The following is a 16,844-nucleotide window of genomic DNA, read 5'->3' on the forward strand; positions in this document are numbered from 1 at the left end:
CTTTTTCTAGCTTGGGGGAGAAGGCGGAGCCGGAGCCCCGGAACCCCCGCCCTCGGGGTGCGAGGCGGCAGCAGGGCCGTCCCCTACATTTGCATAGCCCCTGGGACGTGGCGCGGCACCCAGGGCTCTTCTCAGTTGGAGGGAACTCCAAGTCCCACAGTGCCACGGGGTGGGGTGCGTCACTTTCGCTGCGTTGGAGGCTGAGGAGAATTGAGCCTGGGAGGCGGGTCCGGAGAGGGCTACGGAAAGCCCCCGGCCGGGAAACCCGGCCGTAGAGGGACAGTGGATAGGTGCCCGAGGCCTACAGCTGGCCTGGGGCTCGTGTCTGGGCTTCGGACGTTGGGGCCCGGTAGCCCACCCTTTCCGTAGTTGTCCCAAATGGAGCTGGAATTGGACGCTGGTGACCAAGACCTACTGGGCTTCCTGCTAGAGGAAAGTGGAGATTTGAGGACGGCGCCCGATGAGTCCGTGAGGGCCCCACTGGACTGGGAGCTGCCGCTTTCTGAGGTGCGTTGGGGTTCTGACTGGGGAAAGCGTGGGATGTCCATGAGGTCAGGGGATGGTGATAGGTCAAGGCCTGTTCACTGGAACCCTGCGCAGGTACCGAGCGACTGGGAGGTAGATGATTTGCTGAGCTCCCTGCTGAGTCCCCCAGCGTCGTCGTTGAACGTTCTCAGCAACTCCAACCCCTGCCTTGTCCACCATGACCACACCTACTCTCTCCCACGAGAACCTGTCTCTATGGATCTAGGTGAGTCTGAAATAAGTTTGCGGGGAGGACAGGGTTCATGGGCCTGGCTATTCATACTTTCCCTTTTGCAGAGAGTGAGAGCTGTAGAAAAGAGGGGACCCAGATGACTCCACAGCATATGGAGGAGCTGGCAGAGCAGGTACTTGACTTGATTTTCAGGAAGATTACTCTCACATTCCTCAGGTGGGGGCAGGATTCCCCATTCCTCTGTGACATCCCCATGCAACTGCCGCCCACTTTCTGGTTACCCTAGGATATTGTTAGGCTGGTACTGACAGATGAGGAGAAGAGTCTACTGGAGAAGGAGGGGCTTATTCTGCCTGAGACACTTCCTCTCACTAAGGTAAGACTCTCGTTAGTTGAGCAAAGGCTGAAAAGGGATTAAAAGTCTCAAGTAGGCCAATTCTGTTAACTTTATATCAATAACTTTAAAAAAGGATTGAGGTGAGAAACTTAGCAGATTTATTGCTAATAGGAAGTTGAGGCAGGTACCCAATATGCTAGATGCAAGGCAGATCCTCATTTTCGTTGGGCTTACACAAATTTTGGTGTTCTGTTAAAAAACAAAAAAAACCCTCAAAATTATCAGTGCAACATTAGTATTGGCCCTTGGAAAGGACTGTGTAAGTGAAGGGCCTTGACACTTCATTGGCTTCATAGTAATCCACCTCTTGCTGAATGGTAGAACTGTTTAGAGAGTTCAACACGATTGGACTAAGCAGTACATGAATAAATGCAAAATCCTTAGTTTCCAGTTTTAAGCAATCAGTGGCAACTTCACAAGCAGAGTACTGGGATACTATGATGAAATCAGTGCTCATTAATAGAAAGGTTCCAGGAATTTTTTTTTTTTTTTTGACAAGGTCTTGTTCTGTTGCACAGGCTGGAGTGCAGTGATGTGATCATGGCACACTGCAGCCTTGAATTTCTGGACTTAGGTGATTCTCCCACCTCAGCCTCCTGAGTAGCTGAGACTACAGGTGCACACCACCCTGCCCGGCAAATTTTTTTTTGGTGTTTTTAGTAGAGATGGGGTTTTGCCTTGTTGCCAGGCTGGTCTTGAACGCCTGTGCTCAAGTGATCTACCCACCTTGGCCTCCAAAAGTAAAGAATTTTAATTCCTTCAAAGTACAAGATGAGTTAGCAGTGCGATGTGGCTACTAGGAAAGTTAATGGGATTTGGAAACTGTAGCAAGAGTTATTGTCTCCACAAGTCACTATCTTGCTTTCCTTTATACTGGCTAGAGCACATCTTTGACAGATACTAAGAAGATGCAGTCTATCCTAAGAAGATGAGTTAAAATTTTTGTCTAAGCTGTTTTTTTCTTGAACTTTTTTTCTCTGAGGAAATGTCAAATGCCTGAAAATAGCTAAACAGGGTTCATTCTATTTGGCCCCAGAGATACTAGGTAAGTCCAACGTATAGAAATTATAAGGAGACAGCTGTTGGTTCAGGATAAGGAAGTTTTTGTTTGAAGACAGATTCTTGCTTTACTGCCCAGGTTGGAGAATAGTGGTGAGATCATGGCTCACTACAGCTTCGACCTCTCAGGCTCAAGCGATTGTCCTTCCTCAGCCTCCTGAGGAGCAGGGACCACAGGCATGTGCCACCACACCCGGCTAATTTATTTTTAGTAGAGACAAGGTCTCACTGTGTTGCTCAGGCTGGTCTTAAACTCCTGGGCTCAAGCGGTCGTCCTGCCTTAGCTCCCCAAAGTGTTGGGATTACAGGCATGAGCCATGTCACTTGAATATTGCCTGACCAATTTTTTTTTTAATAGTTTAAAATGGTCTGGCTTGTTAGGGTTAACACCTGGTCCGTGGAGGCATTCAGAAAGAATGTGAATGCCTATTGGTCAGGGAAGCTGTAGAAGGGATTTCTGTATTGGAAAGAGATGGATCTCAGTTGCCTTTCAACTTCTTGTTCTAGAGTCCCTCTAATGATACCCCTTTCCTTGTTTCCTTTCAGATGGAAGAACAAATTCTGAAACGTGTGCGGAGGAAGATTCGAAATAAAAGATCTGCTCAAGAGAGCCGCAGGAAAAAGAAGGTGTATGTTGGGGGTTTAGAGAGCAGGTATGAAAGGGAGAGGGACTCAGTTTTAAGTGTTAGGTTTTTGAAGGGAGGACACAGGCCATATCCCCATATCTTTGTTATTTCCCCCAGGGTCTTGAAATACACAGCCCAGAATATGGAGCTTCAGAACAAAGTACAGCTTCTGGAGGAACAGAATTTGTAAGTATCCCTCCAAACCATTCCCTTCCTACGCTCCTCATTTAATGTTTTCTCACTCTTTCCCCTGCCCTACATTTGATTTCTAACAGGGTGGCTGCCTTCACTAGGTCTCTGATTCTAAGAAGCTCACAGTAGTGGGGAATATATTTATAAGTAATTAAGAATAAGCTAAGTACCTAGAAAAAGAAAGGGGGTAAGAAAGACCTCATGGGCTTTCATAGGATTCTGGGGTTGGGTTGGGAAAGCATTCTAGGCAGAGAGAAAGCATCCTAGGCAAGAGGATTAGCCCAGCATAGTCCTCTTGGGCTGGAACACATGTGAGCTGGGACAGAAGGTAGAGAACGTAGAGAATGCCCGGTGAGGATTATGTGCATAGCTGATCAGACAATGGGGAACTACTGATGATATTTGCAAAGGAGGTTAAGTCCTGGAAGTGTTTGTTTTGTTTTGTTTTTGCTTTTTTTGTTTGTTTTAATGAGGAACTTCAGGCATTTTTTCCAGAGTGGAAGAAGTCGTTTGCAAAAATAGAATGAAAAGTAAGAGAGAGGATCCAGTGCAGAGATGGAGGAGGTGGCCTGAACAGGAGTTTCATTGTGTCTCAGGGTGCTAGGCCAGGGGATGCTCACCATTGGCCCCTCTCTTCCTCTAGGTCCCTTCTACATCAACTGAGGAAACTCCAGGCCATGGTGATTGAGATATCAAACAAAACGAGCAGTAGCAGCACCTGCATCTTGGTGAGGATAGTGATGAGGGGAGAAATTCTTTTCTCAGTTGCTGGGGACAGTTGTGCAATCCAGAGCCCTTCTTCATCTCCTTTTTCCTCTGCTGTAGGTCCTACTAGTCTCCTTCTGCCTCCTCCTTGTACCTGCTATGTACTCCTCTGACACAAGGGGGAGCCTGCCAGCTGAGCATGGAGGTAAGAGGCTTAAGGATAGCTCTCAGACATGGGCAAGGGGAGAGGCCTGGGTTGGCCTCTGAAGATTCTTTGTCTCCTCAGTGTTGTCCCGCCAGCTTCGTGCCCTCCCCAGTGAGAACCCGTACCAGCTGGAGTTGCCTGCCCTGCAGTCAGAGGTGCCAAAAGACAGCACACACCAGTGGCTGGACAGCTCAGACCACGTACTCCAGGCCCCTGGCAACTCTTCCTGCCTACTGTACTACATGCCTCAGGCTCCCAGTGCAGAGCCTCCCCTGGAGTGGCCATTCCCTGACCTCTTCTCAGAGCCTCTCTGCCGAGGTCCCATCCTCCCCCTGCAGGCAAATCTCACAAGGAAGGGGGGATGGCTTCCTACCGGTAGCCCCTCTGTCATCTTGCAGGACAGATACTCAGGCTAGATATGAGGATATGTGGGGGGGTCTCAGCAAGAGCTTGTGGGGCTCCCCATCTGTGTCCAAATAAAAAGGGGTGGGCGAGGGCTGGCTGCAGCTCCTATGCCCTATCAGGAGGACTGAGGGCTCAAACACACCACACTTACTGGCTTTCTGGGTCTTTTATTTGTACCCATGTGTCTCACCCCATGAATGTACCTGGGGAAATCAACTGACCTCCCTGAACATTTCATGCAGTGAGGGAACGGGTGAGGAAAGAAATAAATAAGTGATTCTAATGCTGCCTAGGTCACCCTCAACCCCCATTTACTGGCACAACTGGGTGGGGAGAAGGGAAGGGGTATGATTGTCCTGATGGCTCAGGGTTGCAGAAGGTTCAGAGGGGAAGGAGGAAAGGCCAGGCTGGAGGCTGGGCTATTAGTGCTTTCCTCCCACAGTTCAGACGGTTCACTCTGGGCTCACGTTTGCCATGGCTTCCTTTGGTCCAAACACAGGCCCTGTCCTTAGTCCTGTGCCCTGTTCAACTTTTGGCCTGGAGGCCTTTTTGTGCTGCTGCTGTTGCAGGGCTAGCTGCATGGCCCAGATGCTCAGTGGCCGCATGTAGGCCAGTGAGCGGAACACCCGCTGCTGGCAGTATGCCTCTGGGGTCTGGAAGGCCAGACCCAGGCGCTCCCACACGGTACGGTAGCAGCCTTCAGCTGTCTGGAAGCCCTCCCAAGTCAGGCCCTGTTGGGAGAGATGACAGTCATACATACTAACTTGCACCCTCTGAATAGCCATTTCCACTGGATAGATGGAGGCAGTATAGTCTTTGCCTTCAAGGAGCGGGAAGGAAGTAGAGGAGGTAACTGTGACCCACAGGCAAGCCTGAAGGCAGGAGCTAGAATGCATACCAGGGAAAAGCGGGAGGCTTTATAGATGGATAAGATGGCATTGGATTATGCCTTAAAGAAATTTGGTGGCTGAGGAAGTTTTCTGGGCCAGGATACAGATGGTAGAGAGATGGGAAAGGGAGTGTATTACCTCTTGGATCATGGTAGCTGCCAATCCGTAGACCACACCCACCCAGACTTCATCAGACTGCACACTGGATTTATCAGGGACACCATGGGGCTGCATCCCATTCACAGCCCCCATGGCCCCTCCTGCAAAGGCCTGGACGTTCAGCTCAAAGATAGTTTGGAGAGCACGGACCACATGTGGGGTAGGAAACACCTGGAGGGGCAATGGCAGGAACATAGTCTCATATACTTACTTCCCACCTTCAGGGAAAACCCAGTTTTCTCTCTGGCTCCTCCTCCTAGTCTCACCTCAGTCTCTCCTTCTCCTAGGCCACAGGCCTTCAGGAACCACTGTCCAGCACACTGGTCAGACATAACACTACGAGACTGAGGCTGAGAGCTGCTGTCATAGTTGTAATAGCGGCCTGGAGTCGAGGAAGAGAAAATAAGGCTCCTGGTGTCCCTTCAGCTGCTTTAAGACTACTTAGGCTCCCCGAACTCACCATTCCACAGCAGTCTCTCATAGGCTTCTTGGCCCCGGTGGAGGATGGAAGAAAACTTATCCTGAATGTCCTGTGCCCCACACAGAGCAGCCATCTGGACCATCACAGCCACAGCTGCCAGCCACAGCCCTCCACAGTAAGCACTGATCAGGGACATGGGTTTGGGGGTCAGACTGGCAGCTCCAGCTACTCCCATGCAGTGTAACAGACAATGAGTCATTTTTTCTTGAGCCCTACAATCCCTTGGTGCCCAGTTTCCCACCTCAGGCCTCCTGGAAACCCCTACCCACTAACCTGGGGCCTGTGGTCACCCATCCATCATAGGTCTGGTCTGCGTAGCCTCCATTTTCAATGAGTCCATCATGATCCTTGTCAAACTTCATTTCAGACTCCATCACAGCCTAGAGAGGGGACCAAGATGCTGAAGACCTAGGTACCGAGGAAAGGCAACAACCAGCTAGGCTCTTCCCAGACACCAGCCATACCCCTGGCACACTGGTCACTGCATGTGCATCCCTTACTAGACACACAGGCCACATGTCCTTCAGGAAGTTTTGATCACCCGTCAGGTAATAGTCCCGATAAACCTGCAGCACAAACTTCAGGTTCAGGTCCTTCCAGTCAGCAGTATCGTGGATCAAATATGCATTGACCCGGAGCCATGGTTCATCATCTGTGGGAGAGGCGGGGACCTGGGTCATTTGCATTGGTGGGTAGGGTAGAGGGTACAAAAGTTGAGGGAGGGAAGCTGACCTTGGGGTGGACTTTTACCTGGGTCCCCAATATCATGGGGGATGACGTTCCTCCTTTTCACAGGTGCCATCACCCCACTCATCAGGTACTGTCGCCGTGTCAGGTCCTCCCTGAGAGTGGCCAGAGCTGCGGGAGCAGACACAGAAGGGAGGCAGGGAATGGGCATGCTTGAGGAGGGGCACAGAGCTATGTGTGTGACCGCAGTGGGGAACCAGTAAGCAGCATGCAGATATGTATAAAGGGAAGGGAAAGAAGAGACAATCTGAGGGACCACAGAAGTTCAGGGGTATGGGGAGCCAAGAGGGCAGAAGAGGCACAAAAGAGATCCTCACCCATGTCATACTGTAGGCTGAGCTCAAGTTTGGGCCATAGCATGATGAGGGCAAAGGAGGCATAAAAGTGGACATCATATGTGTTGTACATGCGGTACTCCTGGCCTGGAGGAATGAATGAGAAACACTGTTGCCAGAATTCCTGCTTCCCCTTCAAACCCCTCTGTAGCTTGTCCTCTAGATTTGGAAGTGGGGCACTGTCACTAGTCCACATCCATCACCCCCTCACCCTAACCAATATCCTGGGGTAGGCAAATCTATCATCCTGGCTTAGGCATGGCCTGCCATATCCCAGCCCACCAGCATCTTGTACCCTCAAGGTAGCCAAATCGACCGTAGTCCCGTAGGGTGGGGCAGAGGTGACACATGTTTCTGCCCAGCTCCTCTGGTAGGGAGTCCTCACGAACTTCCAGCCATACTGTGCCTCCATCAGCCAGGAAGTATAGTTCATTGAACAGTGCAGATTTGTACCAGGCAGGCAGTGATCTGGGAAGTGAGGAGGAGGAAATGGTTTAAGGAACATGCATCTCCCAAGATGGAAAGGATTTGGGGGTTCAGCAGAGTAGAAGCATCAAATTAATCCCAGTGCAAGTCTACTGACTTTGGTGGGTGGAGAGTAAATCGAGGAGTCCCATTCGGAGTGAGTGCCTAGGAGAAAGGCAAGAGATGGGCCCCACTGGCACCTGTCATCCAATACCGGGCTCTGCCAAGCTGAGATCCTCTCTTCCCACTCTGCGTATCGGCACAGTGCATAGTGGCTGAGGGCAGGTGCTGCATCTCCATCCTGGCCAAAGAACCTTGTATACCGCCTGGGGTGGGAAGGGGAAGGATGAACACAAGCCCCAGGTCAGAGCTTTGGATCCTTACACTTTCTTGCTCCCCTCACCTGTAGTGGACTTGGCCTTTAGCTCCAAACAGGATCCTGGGCATGTCCCAGGCCAGTGAAAACTCCAGGCGGCCCTGGCCTCGAGGTCGCAACTTGCTGGAAACACACACAGCTCCAGCAATGCCTACTCCTTTCTGCGTAGGGGTGCTTTGGCCTGAGAGAAGCACAAGAGAATTCAGGACAGGAGCCCCTGCAACCCCAGGGATAGGGATCCCTAACAGGGAAACAAGGCCTACTTATTGCCAGGCCTCCCACCCTTGGTCCCAAGACAGGGACAACCTCTCTTCCCACCATCTCCCAGTCAGACCCCCCATCACCAGCAGGAGAGTCCAGCTGTCCATCCTGAAGTAGATCCTGCCACACCTGCTGCCCCGTGCTGTCAGGGTCAAAGGCTGTGATGTGGGTTACCGTGGTATCTGCCTGTGAAGGGGCCAGGGACTGTGAGGGCAGGCACGAGTACACTGGGTCCCGGCTAGCTCCCCAGCTCCTCTTACCCAGACCTAGGGGCTTACGGGAGTATGATGAGGGTGGATGAAGAGACCATGGTGGGGTGGAGATGGGGTTCAGGGGCTAAGGTATAGGGCAGGCTCTTTCCTTACCGTGACTCGTGCGGCCACAGCCATTGTGTAGGGGTTTGGAAGGGTTGGATGATGCAGCAGCAGCCCCTGGACAGTTTCCCCGCCATGCTCCAGACAGAAGGGCTCATTCCACAAACCCCCTGGGGCATCATCTCCACCCCCCAGTCCATTCCGCATGGAGAACATGATGGACACATCTAGAGCTTCGTCCCCTTCATTTTCCACATCCCACACAAAGACTCCTACAGGCAGGCTGCTGTCCTGGGGGCAGAACATTAGACTCAGACGGTCCCAGTAGAGCCCCTCCTGACCCCACTCTCCTAGGATCAGTCCTGGGCGCACACAGGACCTGACTCAAATACTCCTCAGTATACTCTTCTTTTGTCCACTTGCATCTCCCTGTATTCCCAGGCAAGCTGCCTATCGGGACATAGAAGACCAGAACCAATCGGGCGGTGGTTCTGGGAAGCCAGTGTGATGGCTTCAATCTCCCTTTCACAGGTCATGCAGTTTCTTTTCCTTTTTTTTTTTTTTTTTTTGAGACGGAGTCTTGCTCTGTCACCCAGGCTGGAGTGCAGTGGCATGATCTTGGCTCACTGCAAGCTCCACCTCCTGGGTTCACGCCATTCTCCTGCCTCAGCCTCCCGAGTAGCTGGGATTACAGGCGCCCGCCACAATGCCCCGCTAATTTTTTTTGTATTTTTAGTAGAGACAGGGTTTCATGCGTTAGCCAGGATGATTTCCATCTCCTGACCTCGTGATCCGCCTGCCTCGGCCTCCCAAAGTGTTGGGATTACAGGCGTGAGCCACCGTGGAGCCTGGCAGGCCATGCAGTTTCTAGCAGAGGCAAGGTCCTGGGGAAGGGAGGGCAATGGAAAATACAGACATGGGGGCCTCACCTGGTAGTCATGGGGCAAGATGGGTGTGATCTGACGGCAGGTGAGGGTGACATCCTGGCCAGGAAGCTGATAGACAGTCCAGGCTCGGGGATAGAGGGCGTGGTAGAAAGCAAAGTACCCACACAGGCCCCAGTTCCAGCTGCGGAGGACACTTGGGCGCTCCAGGGACAGGACTTGCTGGTACACAGTCTGCCCTTCCCGGCGTAGGCACACTGTGAACTTAAAGAGGGCAGATAAGCTGGAACGGGGTAAGCCACAGGCACCACAAACTAAGTCTTCCCTCTCCTCAAATCAGCTCCTCCCCTTTCAGAGCCTGCAGCTGTTACCACTGCACCATCAGCTTCAAGTCATCCCCCAGGCTCAGTGAATCACCAAGTCCTGCTACCTCCTCGTCCATCTATCTCCCAAGCTTTCTCTCCCTTCTCCACTATGGTGGTGTTAGCATCTCATTTAAGCCCAAACAATCTCCTGCTTTTTCTGTGGCCTTTTTCATCTGGGTAGCAGAGTGATCTTTCTCACAGGCAAATCTAGATATGTCGTCCTTGGTTAGAATGTTTCAGTGACTCCCCATGGCCCTCAGGCTAAAGTCTCAACTCTTGCCTGGCTTTCAAGGCCCTTCTTGAGCTGGCCTCTCCCTGACCATCAGACTCATCACCTCTTCAAGCACCTATATTCTGCTCATATAAAAATACTCACTGTTCCTTGAGCACACTACATTCCCTCCTCCATGCCTGTGCTCATACTTATTCGCTATCTGGTGAAACCTTTCATCCTTCAAAGCCTAGGTCAAAAGCCATCTCTTCCTCTTCCTCTCCTTCCTCCAGCAGTGAGTCATTATATGTGCCCCCCTCCCGCTCTATTCTAGCATTTGGTGTATTATCTTATAATGTATTGACTGACCATTCTGTGTCCCTGACTGCTCTATGGGTTCTTCTGAGGGTAGGTACATTTTCTAATTCACTGATGCACCATTCTTCAGAGTTGGTGTGTATGTGGAGGGAATGAGTGAAATCTGCAGCGCCGTCCCTTTTTCCGCAGTATACTATCCACCTCTCTTCTTTTAGCACTGATGTGGTCTCTGTCTCCATTTCCCCTAAGTCTTGTTTTCTCAAAAAAAGTTTTAGCTCTTGGAGGGTAGGAGCTATGAGGGATTAATATCCCTTTCCCTGGTTCAAACTATGCCAAATATTTTTATTGTATACAGTCGGCTCTCCGTATCTGTGAGTTCCGCATCAGTGGATTCAACCAACCAAATCTAAAATATGCGGAAAAAAAGTTGCATCTGTACCGAATATGCACACACTTTATTTCTTGTACGGTATGACAAGGGTTTATGTAACAATGTATGAGGTATTATAAGTAATCTACAGATGATTTAAAGTATATAGGAGGATGTGCAATGGTTATTTGCAAATACTATATGCCACTTCAAATCAAAGACTGAGCATCCTCGGATAGTGGGTCCTGGGCCCAACCCCCAATGGATACTGAGGGACAACTATATAAAATACTTTTTCATTTTGTTGGAATGGTACATAATGGTTAAGACCACAAGCTCTTCACCACAGAAAGAAATGGTTCTGAATCCCAACCTTTCCGTTTACCAACCTTGTGACCTTGCGCATGTTACTAAACCTCTCTGGATCTTAGTGTCCTCATCTGCAAAATGAGCATAATAGTGGTACTTCCCTTGTAGGATTGTTTTTAGTATTAAACAGTATACAAAGAGCCTAGAACAGTGTCTAGCACATGTTAAGCATGCAATAATTACTTTAATTGTAGAGTCACAATTCTAGAAGCCATTCCCCTCAGGATACCTAAGGGATGAGGCAGAGAGGGATCTTGGAACATGGGCAGGGCTGGTAAACCTGAACCAGGAAGGGCATTGTCATTAATTGGACTAAAGATTTGCTAGTCATTTTTCCTTTGAAGATGAGGCTGAATGCTGGAGCCAGGAAAGAGGAACTTCCTAGACAACTCTAAAGGGGTGGTCAACTAGAGAGATATGATGAAAGGCAGGCCACATACTTCTGGCAATTTAAGGCCCAGATGTGATGCAGGAGCAAAAGGAAAAAAGTGAAGCTTCAGAAGAGGGAAGAAGGCTAGAGATCTAAGCCTGGGAGAGAAGGAGCTTTTTAGATCCTAAGCCAGAGAGACCTCCAGGGAAGTGATCAGCAGAGGAGCTGAACTTTGGTGAAGGTTCCTCAATCAGGGTGAGGAACCTTGTACTACATGTCTTTTTTTCCCATGAGTTTATAGACTTTGGGTTTTCTTCTCCCTTCCAGTCCTACCAAATCTTCTTTTAGCCAGGTTAAGTGATTTGGGAATTCTCTGCATTCTTTGTGGTTGGGGGCTGCCTCAGCTAGTTGGGTTGGGCCAGTGAGGTAGACAGGAGGCATTTGCTAGAGAAATGCCAAGTCTGTTTACTCTTTCAAGGAATGTGTGCTCTGTGTGTGTCTTATTCCTACAGTATATCCTAGCACAGGGCTGGGCACACAGGAAGCATCCTGAGAGTACTTACTGGATTGAATCATATTCACATCTAACTGCTACCTCCTACACTAGCCAAGAGGTCCTTCCTTCTTGGCCTGGGGAGGTACTGTCCTGGCCTCTCCACCTCCTGGCTCTTACTTGGTCAGCGATGACTGTCCGGTGCTGATACATTCCAGGGTTAAGCTGCCAACGACAGAACTGGCCTCTCCAGCCACGGGTAATAGTGCCTCCCCCGATGCCACCCAAGGGACAACCTAGAGAAATCAGGATGGTTAGTGGGGTATTGGGAGAGGAAAATAAGCATATTTCTAACTTTCTAGACTATAAAGCCTGGTTCTTCTGAAAACCTAGGGAATGGAACAGTGCAATTTGCATAAACTGGAAGCCTCTGCCTAACTGTGGTAGACCTGGAGGCTGGGCCTTTTCTGAGCAGAGCACAGATGGGGTGAGGCTCACCATAAATCTGTCTTAGGGGTACAGAATTGATCATGTCGATGAAAGGTGTCTTCTTTTCCACCTGGGTCTTCCGGTACCACCACTGCAGGTACCTGAGGAGCAAGAGGCAATGTGAGTGGAAGGGGGCAGGTGGGCAGTTGTTCACAGGCTGTCACCTGCCTGTCTCTGTGACCTCCCATTAAATGTCCCAAGGACATCTGCTTTCAAATCTCTCTTCCTCTTGATTTCTATACAGTTCAAGGTCCCTTCATCTTCCCAGTCACCCCAGCTAAAGTGTAGGAGTGGCTTTGTTTCTCTCCTTTTTTCTCCTCAGAAGGGGCTTTCTGATCTCTCCTTATCTCTCTAGTGCCACCACCACTGCTTTACTTCCAACATCAGGAGCTTCTGTCTGAGGTGCTGAAAGGACCGTTTATGGTTTCTTGGCCTACAGCCTCCACCCCCAATCCCCTACCTCCAAAACAGGCATAGACTGCTGGGGATAACTTTCTTATTTTTATTTTTATTATTTATTTATTTTTTTTTGAGATAGAGTTTCATTCTTTGTTGTCCAAGCTAGAGTGCAGTGACGCGCAGTCTTGGCTTACTGCAAACTCCGCCTCCTGTGTTCAAGCAATTCTCCTGCCTCAGCCTCCCAAGTAGCTGGGATTACAGGCGTCCACTACCATGCCTGGCACATTTTTTTTTTTTTTTTTTTGTATTTTTAGTAGAGATGGGGTTTCACCATGTTAGCCAGGCTGGTCTTGAACTCCTGACCTCAGGTGATCTGCCTGCCTCGGTCTCCCAAAGTGCTGGGATTAGAGGCGTGAGCTACCGCTTGTGGCCTTTCTTCTTTTTAAAATGATCATTTTTCTTTCTAATTGTGAAAGGTGAAAGGGGGAAAAAACCATCTCACCCACAGACAATCAGTGTTTATATTTATTTCTGGGCATTTCCTCTCAAGTCTTTTTTTTTTTTTTTTTTTTTTAATTCAGCATTTAAACCGTGAAGCTTTCTGATTTTGCTCTCGGTAAAGCCTTCAAAAAATCCCAACATTTTCCTGGGCTTGCTACAGCCCTGTATCCAAGAGGCAAATGATTGAGGCTGTTTTCAGTAGGCAAATGATTCTGTTTTCAAGGCTCTGACATCTGTCCCAGCCTATCTTCTAATCTTATTTCCTACAAATTCTCATTCCAGATGGGTCCTCACCAAGTAGCCCCTGCCTTGCCAGGCTCTTTCCCATTTCCACTGTCCTCCCTACCTAACCACATTATGCCTACTGTTCAGTCACACCACTTCTAGCCAAATAATTGGGTAAGTAACCCCTAAGTCCCAGTTTCTTCATCTACAAAATGAGGATACCACCTGCTCTAGCTACCTAATAAAATGGTTGAAAGATCAAATGACATAATAGATAAGAAAGCCATAAAGTACAGGTATGATTATTACTCATATATACAAACTGCTATCTCAATTCCTAATCAGACATTGCCTTGTTATTTCAGTGTTCCTCATGTGAGGCTGACATATTTTTAAGTTCCTTGGGGAAAGAGACAATGACAAAGACTAGTTGAATATTACCCTCAGGTCCAAGCACCGGGCAGGACATATGGTCTGCAGTCAATGCATATTTGCCAAATTTACAAATGAATGAACATACAAATGATGGGGCACAAGAGAGATAACAGACAGACTGGAGCAGAGGAGGAGAAATGTGATTAAAGAATAGGGACAGCGGCCAGGTGCAGTGTGGCTCACACCTGTAATCCCAGCACTTTGGGAGGCCGAGGTGGGCGGATTACCTGAGGTCAGGAGTTCAAGACCAGCCTGGCCAACATGGTGAAACCCCGTCTCTACTAAAAATACAAAAAAATTAGCCGGATGTGGTGGCGGGCACCTGCAATCCCAGCTACTTGGGAGGCTGAGGCAGGAGAATAGCTTGAACCCAGGAGACAGAGGTTGCAGTGAGCTGAGATCGCACCATTGCACTCCAGCCTGGGTGACAAAAGCAAGACTGTCTCAAAAAAAAAAAAAAAAAAAAGGGACAGCACATTCTAGGGGTGGAAAGAAGAGGGAAGGAAGACAAAGGATGGGATGACAAGAAGGCAGAGAATCCTCTCTGCCAGCTTAGAGAAAATTGGACTTTGAAACTAGAGGCCAGAAAGGACTGGTAGAGGGAGGGTGCGGCCGAGGATTAGGGCAACCAGGGAGAGTAACTGCAATCTATGAGGATAGGCAGAACAAAGGACTATCTGGCACGGAAGAAGCACTCAATAAATATTTATTGAATGAGTGGACTCTGGCTGGAAGGGAGAACAATTGAAATTGAATTCTTACCGAGGTAAGGCCCAGAGAACTCTGTCTTGCTGGAGCTCCTGGTCAGAGTGTCCCCAGTTCAGCTCCGTCTTAGGAGCTCTCTCACTCCCTTAATATGGTAGCTGGCCATTCCTGACCTATTTGGCCTTCTCCACAATTTCAACCTCAAGAGTTATCACTTAGAATTCTTGTCTCACCTGTGCTTTCTCCTCACAGGAACTCATCCTATTCCAAAAACCTTGTATCAGTCCCCCCTACTCTATCCTGGAATGGGGAGCCAGGGTCCAGGGGGTTGAGCACAGCTTCAGGCCTCTATGACTCAGTTCATATTTAAGGGCTAAGAGGCTAGGATGCCCATCTTTTCTTGATCTCATTGTTCCCACCACATGCAACTCAGTGTACTTCTCTCTGTACACTAGATCCTATTTTGACCCAAAAGCTTTTGGGGTCAAACTTGGACTGAATTGATTTCAGAAGCAGCCTGGAGGGATGATTCTTCTCTGCTGCAGGCCACCCACAGGCACCAGCAAAGCCAGATGTGCAGGCAGCGTCAGGCCCTTCCCACTCCCCAGGGCTGGGGTTAGATAACTGACCTCCCCATCACAGCCCCACAGCACTTACTGGGGAAATGAAGGGTCTCCTACTCTAGAAGCTGTCAGGGCAGGATTTCCCAAGCTTTATGCCTCCCTCCACAGTTCTGTGTTTATTGTGTAGACTGAGTCAGGATGACCTCAGGGTGATGCTTTCTGTCCTCACATCCACCTGTTCCTGTTAGTGGGTCTGGCTCCTCATCACTAGCCTTTGAACTCAGTGGGGATCTAGACGGGTTCTACATCTATGGCAGTGCCTCTCTGATAAATGACTTAATATCAAGAGCTCTCTCTCCCAGAATAGAATGACGGCACCTTTTCATCACTTCAGAGTTGAGGGCAGGGAGGCTCTTACCTACTCCCTGGAGCTAAAGCTTGAGGAAAGAAGCAGTAGTGTTGGGACTCTAACAATGTGCCTGAAGAGGTACAGAGAATGCCCCAGCTGTTTGCAGGAAGTAAGGGGTTGAGACTCCCCACCCCCAAATAAAACAACATTGTGTTAGTATCACAGCAGCCAGATTATCCTTTCCTACCTTGCCACAAAGTATAGCTAATCCCAAAGGGAAGTCATTGGAAACCAGTATGTGAGAAGGAGCCTGAATGGGAAAGGCTGACTGCATGACCAAATGTTCCTACTGTTTCCTTCTGAAAAGACAAAACACTGGGAGGGAATGGTGTTGCAAAGAGATGGGACCTGGTCTCATGGTCCAAAACCATAGGCCTAAAATATGCCAGGGATAAGGGCCGCTTCACTGGGACAAGAAGCCCAACTGCTTTCTTGCCCTTTCCCACCTCTGCTAGTTTTGAGCTGGAACAAAGTGAAGCCAAAGGCATTCTAGGCAATGGGGTCTACTCACCTCAAGCCCATGCCTATATGCTTTATCATGTTCCTTAGGGAGACATTGTTAGCTTGAAAGGGTTTCCTCTTCTCTGTAAACTCATGAGCCAGACAGATGCGCCAGCCAAAGGGAGGCACCTGGTAGCCCATAGCTTTACCCTCATAGGAAGCCATCAGCTGCCCAGAGTCCTCCGGATTGCAGCAGCCCGTCTCTTTTTGGGGTCGGTTGTCTTCGGGACTCTTGCAGTCTGTAACCTGCACATCCTTGGTGCCTACAGTCTCTTCAGGGCAATAAACCTGTGGATCCTCTTTGGCACAGCTTATCTGCTCCGAGGCTGGGACGCCAGTTCCCATGTTTCCTGGATCCTGGGTCCCCATGACCTCGATGGCCCCAAGTTCCGAGCCCTCGGATACTAAGTATCTGGCCAGCCTATTCCAAATGTGGGCGCCGGTGGTTGTTAGGTATCGTCCCGGAGGGCCGGGCGTTGGGGAAAGCTTAGATGAGCTGGTGTTTCAGTGGAGCCGGGGAGCTCTTGCTTCAGTGGCGGCGGCGACAGCAATGAAGCCGCCTTGGGCTCTCCTTCGGTTGTCTCTGTAGGTCCTGGACGGGAAGGGTCGGGCCTCGTCGTCATTGAGCCGCGATGATCAGCTCGCCCGGCCAAAGGGCGACTGGGCCCGCAGAGAGGGGAGGAGCCGCGGGGCCAGCCCACCAGGCACCGCCCCGGGACGGGCCCGGAAGGCACCGCCCCCAGGACCTCGGCCCGGCCCCTGGGCCACGGCACCGGGTCCCCCAGGATTGGGCGCCAGGTCCCGCAGGCCGGCTCCGGGGCAGCGCCCGCGCCCAGGTGCCAGCCCGTGGGAAGGTGACCCTGGGCGCCGGGACAACCCGAGCCCTTTCCGGTCTGGCCAGC

At 50.1% G+C, this 16,844-nt stretch overlaps 2 protein-coding genes across 5 annotated transcripts; one reads left to right on the forward strand and one right to left on the reverse strand.

Moving 5' to 3' along the window:
- Positions 1-101: 101 nt before the first annotated feature.
- On the forward strand, positions 102-4,595 carry LOC105485736 (cAMP responsive element binding protein 3). The gene is made up of 9 exons (XM_011748182.3): positions 102-507; positions 601-751; positions 823-890; positions 1,005-1,094; positions 2,721-2,827; positions 2,918-2,986; positions 3,636-3,720; positions 3,818-3,902; positions 3,984-4,595. Exons 1-9 carry the CDS (start codon positions 379-381, stop codon positions 4,316-4,318), a joined length of 1,119 nt encoding a protein of 372 aa, XP_011746484.1. The 5' UTR covers positions 102-378; the 3' UTR covers positions 4,319-4,595.
- On the reverse strand, positions 4,459-16,838 carry LOC105485735 (glucosylceramidase beta 2). 4 transcript variants are annotated; one of them, XM_011748180.2, is made up of 17 exons: positions 15,953-16,838; positions 12,214-12,305; positions 11,896-12,011; positions 9,265-9,483; positions 8,387-8,626; positions 8,105-8,207; positions 7,788-7,941; positions 7,585-7,710; positions 7,215-7,387; positions 6,902-7,006; positions 6,588-6,695; positions 6,338-6,489; positions 6,111-6,217; positions 5,817-5,959; positions 5,623-5,738; positions 5,336-5,527; positions 4,459-5,038 (listed from the first exon to the last, which is right to left on the reverse strand). In XM_011748180.2, exons 1-17 carry the CDS (start codon positions 16,309-16,311, stop codon positions 4,760-4,762), a joined length of 2,784 nt encoding a protein of 927 aa, XP_011746482.2. In that variant the 5' UTR covers positions 16,312-16,838; the 3' UTR covers positions 4,459-4,759. The 4 variants fall into 4 exon arrangements, with proteins under 4 accessions (XP_011746482.2, XP_070934088.1, XP_070934090.1 ...); XM_071077987.1 differs by having other exon boundaries at positions 6,302-6,489; positions 15,953-16,611; XM_071077989.1 differs by having other exon boundaries at positions 6,302-6,489; positions 8,387-8,621; positions 15,953-15,973.
- Between the last annotated feature and the right edge of the window lie 6 nt (positions 16,839-16,844).

This window comes from Macaca nemestrina, chromosome 14, assembly GCF_043159975.1.
Source record: "Macaca nemestrina isolate mMacNem1 chromosome 14, mMacNem.hap1, whole genome shotgun sequence".
Classification (NCBI taxonomy): Eukaryota; Metazoa; Chordata; class Mammalia; order Primates; family Cercopithecidae; genus Macaca; species Macaca nemestrina.

What these genes read in the sequence shown, in the direction of transcription:
- LOC105485736 (XM_011748182.3), top strand. Translation starts at nt 379, where the DNA reads ATGGAGCTGGAATTGGACGCTGGTGACCAAGACCTACTGGGCTTCCTG. An exon ending in AGACACTTCCTCTCACTAAG is followed by an intron (nt 1,095 to 2,720) that starts GTAAGACTCTCG and finishes GTTTCCTTTCAG; the next exon opens with ATGGAAGAACAAATTCTGAA. An exon ending in GTTGGGGGTTTAGAGAGCAG is followed by an intron (nt 2,828 to 2,917) that starts GTATGAAAGGGA and finishes TATTTCCCCCAG; the next exon opens with GGTCTTGAAATACACAGCCC.
- LOC105485735 (XM_071077987.1), bottom strand. Translation starts at nt 16,311, where the DNA reads ATGGGGACCCAGGATCCAGGAAACATGGGAACTGGCGTCCCAGCCTCG. An exon ending in AAAGGCCAAGTCCACTACAG is followed by an intron (nt 7,711 to 7,787) that starts GTGAGGGGAGCA and finishes TTCCCACCCCAG; the next exon opens with GCGGTATACAAGGTTCTTTG. An exon ending in CAGCTACCATGATCCAAGAG is followed by an intron (nt 5,039 to 5,335) that starts GTAATACACTCC and finishes CTCTCCCAACAG; the next exon opens with GGCCTGACTTGGGAGGGCTT.